At 44.2% G+C, this 8,119-nt stretch overlaps 1 protein-coding gene across 3 annotated transcripts in view; it reads left to right on the forward strand.

The window, feature by feature from the left end:
• The window catches only part of Prkcg (protein kinase C gamma), a 29,038-nt gene that overhangs the window by 17,820 nt on the left and 3,099 nt on the right, over positions 1-8,119 (forward strand). For all 3 annotated transcript variants that reach the window (XM_031385041.1, XM_031385042.1, XM_031385043.1), the window contains 4 exons: positions 1,950-2,041; positions 2,128-2,190; positions 3,084-3,222; positions 7,316-7,396. In XM_031385041.1, coding sequence (XP_031240901.1) covers positions 1,950-2,041; positions 2,128-2,190; positions 3,084-3,222; positions 7,316-7,396 — 375 coding nt within the window. The remainder of the gene's footprint in view (positions 1-1,949; positions 2,042-2,127; positions 2,191-3,083; positions 3,223-7,315; positions 7,397-8,119) is intronic.

Genomic DNA, 8,119 nt, shown 5'->3' on the forward strand with positions numbered 1-8,119 from the left:
TTTTGAGGATGAGCCTGTTTACTCCATGCTGAGGATCAAAGCCACGGCTTTGTGTGAGCTAGGCAAGTTAGGCAAGCATTCTCCAACCAAATCCTGTCCCCAGATCTTAGGGATGTCTTATTTTAATTGGACATGGCAAGAATGATTGGGCTTCCAGGGTGAGCTCATCACTTTTGGATTTTGACTGAAGGATGAATCCATAAAAGAGTATTTCCCTGCCGGGTGGTGGTGGTACACACCTTTAATCCCAGCACTTGGGAGGCAGAGGCAGGCAGATTTCTGAGTTTGAGGCCAACCTGGTCTACAGAATGAGTTCCAGGACAGCCGGGGCTATACAGAGAAACCCTGTCTCGAAAAAACAAAACAACCAACCAACCAACCAACCAAACAACCAACCAAACAAAAAAGAGTATTTCCCTGAGAGTGAGAGATTGTACAAGAAGTTAGAATCCTCAGGGCTTGGAGAGGGCATGACTTTTCCTTGGTCTGAGCAAAAAAAAAAAACCAAGTAATAGCACATATTTGTCATTCTGGCACTTGGGAGGCAGAGGCAGGAGTATTGCCATGAGCTTGAGCTTAACCTGACCCACAGAGTGAGGGACTATAATAATAATCAGAGCTAGAGAGAGATGCCTTAGTGGGTAAGAATACCTGAGGACCTGAGTTTGAATACCTATCACCCATGTAAAAAGCCAGATGTAGCTTCATGAATACTGATGTGGTGGGGGTAGGGAGGGAAACTGATTGTCATCTTAACTATGGGCTCAGTAACAGACTCTGTCTCAAGAAAACAAGGCAGAGTGAGAGAGATGGGCACCCTATCTCTTCTCTCAATTCACCCACTTAAAACACCAAACTAATAGTTTCAAGTGAAGCCTGACTTGGACTTCAGTCAAGTCCTGTGAATGGCTTAGAAAACTAGTTTATTAGAGTAACAAAAATAAGGCTGAGGAGATCCTGAGGTTCCAGGGTTAGAATCTTGGACCCTTCCTATATACCTGTCCAATTCCTCTGGATTACTGGCTGAGTGGATCAGGAGGTCTCCAAGTTTGTTCCCAGTGGGCAGGAGGAAAGATCTGTTCATAAATGGCTATGGTAGAAAGATCTGTAATTCCTGCACTTGAAAGGCAGAGGCAGGAGGATCAAGAGTTTTTGTTTTTTGTTTTTTGTTTTGTTTTGTTTTGTTTTTCGAGACAGAGTTTCTCTGTGTAGCCCTGGCTGTCTTGGAACTCACTCTGTAGACCAGGCTGGCCTCAAACTCAGAAATCTGCCTGCCTCTGCCTCCCAAGTGCTGGGATTAAAGGTGTGCGCCACCACTGCCCAGTGAGGATCAAGAGTTTAAGGTTGTCAGTTACACAGTGGGTTTAAGGCTAGTTTGAACTACATGAAACCTTGTCTTTTTTTTTTTTTTTTTTTTTTTAAAGCTTGGAGCTAGAGAGATGGCCCAGCAGTTAAAGACATTGCTCTTGCAGAGGATTCAGGTTCAGTTCCCAGTATCCATGTGGTGGCTTACAATGTCCTGAGTCTTCAGATCCATGCCATTCAGTGCTCTCTTTGACCTTCAAAGGCACCAGGCACATGTGATGTGCCATACATACATGCTGGCAACACCCCCCCCCCCCCCGCAAAAAAAAGGTGCCAGAGTGGGTGGGTGTGGGGGATGGTAATGGTACAGCCTTTAATCCCAGCGTTAGGAAGCAGAGTCAGGCATTTAAGGCCAGCCTGGTCTATGGAGCTAGTAGTTCCAGGACAACCAGAGCTCAAAATCCAGTCTCAAAAGAAAGGAAAAGAAAAGAAGAGGAGAGGAGAGGAGGAGAGAAGATGAAAGGAAAGGAAAGGAAAGAAAAGAAAAGAAAAGAGAAGAGAAGAGAAGAAAAGAAAGGAAAAAAAGCTTTTCTGTTCAGGTGTGGGTGTGTCCCTGCCACTAAGCCACACCCACTCCTCCTTAGGACCGCCTGTATTTTGTGATGGAGTACGTCACCGGGGGCGATTTAATGTACCACATTCAGCAATTGGGCAAGTTTAAGGAGCCCCACGCAGCGTAAGTCTCAGCGATGGTGAAAGGGAGTGGGAGGTGGAAGGAGTGATGCTGTTACTGACCTTCTAACTTTCCATATGCTCGTCCAGATTCTACGCTGCGGAAATCGCCATAGGCCTCTTCTTCCTTCACAACCAGGGCATCATCTACAGGTCAGTAGCCCCAACAGTTTCTGGAGAAGGAAAATAGGTCCCTGTAGGGGATGAGATTCCAACACACAGCTCCGGATTGTTGAACGCTAGTTACCTAGGGTTTTGTTTCCTATTGCTGTGCTAAAGTACACTACAAAGGACCGGGAAGGATGTCTGCAGCAAGGTTGGATGCTGCCCTTGAAGAGGACCGGTTTGGTTCTCTACACCAATAAATACCAGGTTGCTCACAACTGCCTGTAACTCCAGCTCCCGGAGATATGATGTGACATCCATGTTTATGCCCCTACTCAGGCATCTGGACAAACACACACACACACACACACACACTTACTTTTTGAATAAAAAACCAAACCAAAACAACAACAGCAACAGCAGCCAAAGAGAGGAAGCATTTGGCTTGGCTCACAGTTTCCATCATTGAGGGAATGTCAAAGTAAAATAAACTTGAAGCATCTATTTATATCCACAGTTAAGAGCAGAGAACATGCCCTGCAGTGGTGGCGCACGTCTTTAATCCCAGGGTTTGGGAGTCAGAAGCAGGTGGATCTCTGAGTTGGAAGCCAGCCTGGTCTACAGAGCAAGGTATAGGACAGCCAGGGCTACACAGAGAAACCCTGCCTCAGAACAAGCAAAGAGCAGAGCGCAATGGATTAATTCACAAAGCTAGTGCTCAGATTACAATAGTCCAATAAACTTTCTTGCCTGGGGAGTGGTACCACCCACAGTAGACTAGGTCTGCCTACCTCAAAGTAATGAAGAAAGTCCTTGACAAACTTGCCCACAGGCCAAGCTGATCCAGACAATCCTTCACTGAGACTCTCTTCCTAGGAGATAGTGGATTTTATCAAGTTGACATTGAAAACACTATCCTTCCTTGCATTCTCGTCCTCCAGGGACCTCAAGTTGGATAATGTGATGCTGGATGCTGAAGGACACATCAAGATCACAGACTTTGGCATGTGTAAAGAGAATGTCTTCCCTGGGTCCACAACCCGCACCTTCTGTGGCACCCCAGACTACATAGCACCTGAGGTAACCCTGAGCCTGCTGCTCTCTGTGAGCACCTCTCAGTGGGTGCAACTGTCTAGCAGTCACAGTAGGTGAAGCCTGTCCTTAATTTGTGGGTGTCTTACCAGCTCCCACCTATGGTAGTTTCTACTAGTACCCTGAGCAGGGAGGCTGATATGCTGAGCACTTGAAGTCAAGGAACTGGTCACATCATGTTAAGAGAAGAAAGCAATGAACTGACACAGGCATTTAGTGCTCAGCTCATACACTCCATACCATTCATACCCTTCAGGCTCCCCTACCTAGGGAATGGTGCCACTCACAGTGGGCTAGATCTGCCTACCTCAAATGGGTAAAGCAAGCAGGACTTGAGGATGAGTAGTATACATTAGTATGATTGGCTTGTAGGAGTGTGAGTAGAACACACACTATTCCAAAGTAGAGAAGGTGGAGACTATTTCTAGTGTGTTTTGAGTGGGCAGGCCTGAGAACACTATGCCTACTGTAAGGCTTTGTGTCTTCTGTATGCTGGTGGGTGGGGCTTACCCTCTAGTACAGAATTGAATGGCAACTCATTGATAAGTGGCACATATAGCTTTGTTGTTGATTTGTGTGTGTGTGTGTGTGTGTGTGTGTGTGTGTGTAGTATGTATGTGTGTTCATGTTTTCATGTGTGTGGGCACATTTCTGCATGCATGTGGAGGCCCAGGGTTCTGTTAGGAATCTTTTACCACTCTCCCATTTTATTCATTGGGGTAAATTCTCTCAGTCAAACTCAGAGCTTCTGATACCCTAATCTCCCTAGCTGGTTTGCACTAAGGATCTTCTGCCTCCTCCTTCCAAGGCTGCAATACAGGTGGCCTGCTACACCCACGTGGCATTTATATGGGTTCTGGGGATCTAAATGCTGGCCCTTACACTTACGTGGTAAGTACTTTTAATCACCGAGCCATCCCTACAGTCCTCATTCTGTTTTTAAGCCAGGGTAGGGTATCATATTCCAGGGTGGCTTCTAACTCACTGTGTAAGTGAGGATGACTTTGAATTTGTGGTCCTTCTTGCCTGTATCTCCTTAGTGCTGGGACAACAGCTGACATTTGATGGCATACCTGGCTTTATGTGTTACTGGCGCTCAGACCCAGGTTTTTGTGTATCCTGGGGAAAGAAACACTTTACTAAGCTCTACCCCAAGCCTATGCACCTCATACTTTGTTCCCCTAATATTGGGAGTTGAACACAGGCCTTAACTTATCCATGGTTCTATAGTGTCAGTAGATCACCTACTGACACTCTGAGAGGGCATGGTCAGACCCTTGAACTTCCCAAAGGAGCAGAAAACTGACCCTTCGATCTTTCTTTTCTCTTCTTTCCTTTTCTTTTTTCTCCCCTTCTTTTCTTTTCTCTCCTTTTCTTTTCCCTTCTTTTCTTTCTTTCTTTCTTTCTTTCTTTTTTTCTTTCTTTCTCTTCTTTCCTTTCTTTCTTTCTCTTCTTTCCTTCCTTCCTTCCTTCCTTTCTTTCTTTCTTTCTTTCTTTCTTTCTTTCTTCCTTCCTTCCTTCCTTCCTTCCTTCCTTCCTTCCTCCCTTCCTTCCTTGCTTCTCCCTTCTCTCTTCCCCTCTCCCTCTTTCTTTCTCTTTCTTTCTTTCTTTCTTTCTTTCTTTCTTTCTTTCTTTCTTTCTTTCTTTCTTTTCTTCTTTCCCTTCTTACCTTCCTCCTGTTTGTTTTGCTTTTTGAGACAGGGCTTCTCTGTGTGACAGTCCTAGCTGTCCTGGAATTTCCTATGTAGACCAGGCTTGTCTCAATCCTACAGAGATCTACCTGCCTCTGCTTTGAGAGTGCTGGGATTAAAGGCAGGCACCAACACTGTCAATGTTGTAACGAGGCTGGAGCTAATATTCTGAAGGCAGTATGCCTACACTGGCTTTACTAAGCGGTGGAGGCCATTGTACTGAGTGGGAGTGCTGACTCTTGGACCCAAGTAATCAATGTCACTGGTTGAAAAACATTCCTGGTAATCTGAACTCACTGCCACAAGGCAGAAAAATACACAGATAATCCTAACTCTGGCTATGGGTTATTAAGGGTAGAATTCTTCAGGCTTAAGAATCTCTTGTCTCAGTCAGGTGTGGTGGCACACACCCTAATACCAGCACTTCAGGAGGCAGAAGGAGGTGGATCTCTGTGAGTTGGAGGACAGCCAGGATGTTGTTACACAGAATACCCTGCCTCAGTATTTGTTTGGCTGAATTGGAAGAATCTCCAGTTTGGGTGAGGACAGCTGGGGATATCTAGTGAGACCCTGTCTTGGGAGAAAAACAGAAATTAAAAGGGACAAGAAAATAATTGAATCAGGTATAGTAGCTCACTCCTGTAATCCTAACATGCAGGAGATGGAGGCAGAAGGATCAGAAGTTCAAGGTCATGCTTGTCTACATAGCCAACCCGGGTTCGTGAGGTCTTGTCTCATGAAATGTTTCTCTGGTCTTTAAAAATCATCCTGACAGTCAGCCAGATGTCTCAGTGGGTAACGTAGTTACTGCCAAGACTGATTGATCACTTGCGTTTTATCCCAGGAAGCCACATACTGGAGGCAGACACCTGGCTCCTGAAAGTCTTTTCTTCCTCACAGAAGCCATGGCATATATTCTTCTCAGTAAATTAGTAAAGAAATGAGTTACAATGAGGGTTAGTCAAGCCTGGTGATGCGCACCTTTAACCTCAGCACTAGAGACACAGAAGCAGACAAATCTTTGGGAGTTTGAGGCCAACCTGGTCTACAGAGTAAGTTCCAGGACAAGTTCCAGGGCTGTTACACAGAGAAAGCATGTCTTAATCTCCAACCCCCACCAAAAAAAAAAAAAGAAAGAAAGAAAGAAAAGAAAAGAAAGAGAAAGAAAGAAAGAAAAAAGAAAAAGATTTAGCTCTGTGTGCTTAACATTCAAACAGAAGGTGTGGTTACCTAAATATTCTACATGGGTGGTACTCAAAACCTGATCCTTAGATAGGCTTTTGTTTTGTTTTGTTTATTTTTTTTTTGTTTTTCGAGACAGGGTTTCTCTGTGTAGCCCTGGCTATCCTGGAACTCACTCTGTAGACCAGGCTGGCCTTGAACTCAGAAATCTGCCTGCCTCTGCCTCCCAAGTGCTGGGATTAAAGGCGTGTGCCACCACTGCCCAGCTAAAATTTATTTATTTATTTATTTATTATGTATATGAGTACACTGTAACTGTACAGATAGTGGTGAGCCTTCATGTGGTTGCTGGGAATTGAACTCAGAACCTCTGCTTGCTCTGGCCTAAAATGTTATATTAAGTACACTGGAGCTGTCTTCAGACGCACCAGAAGAGGGCATCAGATCTCATTATGGATGGTTGTGAGCCACCATGTGGTTGCTGGAATTTGAACTCAGGAACTTTAGAAGAGCAGTCGGTGCTCTCTCTTACCTACTGAGCCATTTCTTCAATCCCCTAGATAGACTTTAAAATATTATTAAATTTATTATTATTTTGTGTATTCATGAGCACACATGTTCACAGCATATATGTGGAGGTGAGAGAAAATTTTTGTGGAAACTAATTTTTTTTTCTGCTTTAAAAAAGCATTGCTTGTGTGTGTGTGTGTGTGTGTGTGTGTGTGTGTGTGTGTGTGTGTACATGTAACAGCTTGCATACTGAGGTAAAAGAACAACTTTAGGGAGATTTTTCTCTCTCTGCTATGTAAGTCCTAGGAATTGAATGCCAGTCATCAGGTTTTGTGTGTCAAGGGGCTTTTTACCTGTTCCCATCTTGCTAGCTCTTACGTGGAATTTATATATTGACATTAAGGAAGCTTGTAAATATCTAATCATTGTTTCCTGGATTTTCCAAAGGGAGAAGCTCTTGCTTAAAAAATAGAGTGGAAAGTTCTTGAGGTGGGTCAGGATCCAGAGAGAGAGAGGCCATAGGAATCCTGCAATGTTAGAGAACAAATATCTGTATTCCTAGCACTCGGGAGGTGGAGGCAGGAGAATAAAGAGTTCAGGATCATCCTCTGACACATAGTTAGTTCAAAGCTAGCCTGAACCACAGGAGACCCTGTCTCCACAAAAGTCAAACCCTCTCTTTTCTCTTCCTTTTTTAGATCATTGCCTATCAGCCCTATGGGAAGTCTGTTGACTGGTGGTCTTTTGGGGTCCTGCTGTATGAGATGCTGGCAGGACAGGTAAGGCAAAGTACGGAATGCTGGCTTAACTAATGGCCACATGGAGTCTGGTGTTCCTTTCTATGTGACATTATTCTAGTAGGAACGGGATGGAAAGGTAGTCAGCCCAGTCTAAGAAGACATGCTTGACCAAGCCCGCTCAGTCAGTCAACAGGTTCTCCAGAGCAGGAGTGAGGATTAATAAAAGGCCAGCCAGTGGTGGCGCACACCTTTAATCCCAGCACTTGGGAGGCAGAGGCAGATAGATTTCTGAGTTCAACCAGCCTGGTCTACAAAAGTGAATACCAGGACAGCCAGGGCTACACAGAGAAACCCTGTCTCGAAAAACAAAACAAACAAACAAACAACCCCCAAAACCAAAACCAAACCAAACCAAAACAAACAAAAACAAACAAAAACAAACCAAAACAAAAACAACAACCAAAAAAGAAAAAAGAAAAAAGACAATTATACAACATTGTAGCATAACCCTAGCCAGTTCCGAGGCTGAGGCAGGTTTAATTTTTTCCCAATCTGCTTTTATACCATTTTAATTACATGCAAGTATTAAGGTTGGGCAGTACAATGAAGAACAAGCAAGACAATAAACACAAACAGTCGAGGAACAAGGAAGACAATAAAGTCCCATGGTCACTGTTTCTAGGGGCTAATGAGGATGATCAAGATATTTGAGCCTACTTCCCTCACGCCTGAAGCCTACTTCTTTTTTTTTTTTTTAAGATT

Source organism: Mastomys coucha, unplaced genomic scaffold (assembly GCF_008632895.1).
Source record: "Mastomys coucha isolate ucsf_1 unplaced genomic scaffold, UCSF_Mcou_1 pScaffold21, whole genome shotgun sequence".
Lineage (NCBI taxonomy): Eukaryota > Metazoa > Chordata > Mammalia > Rodentia > Muridae > Mastomys > Mastomys coucha.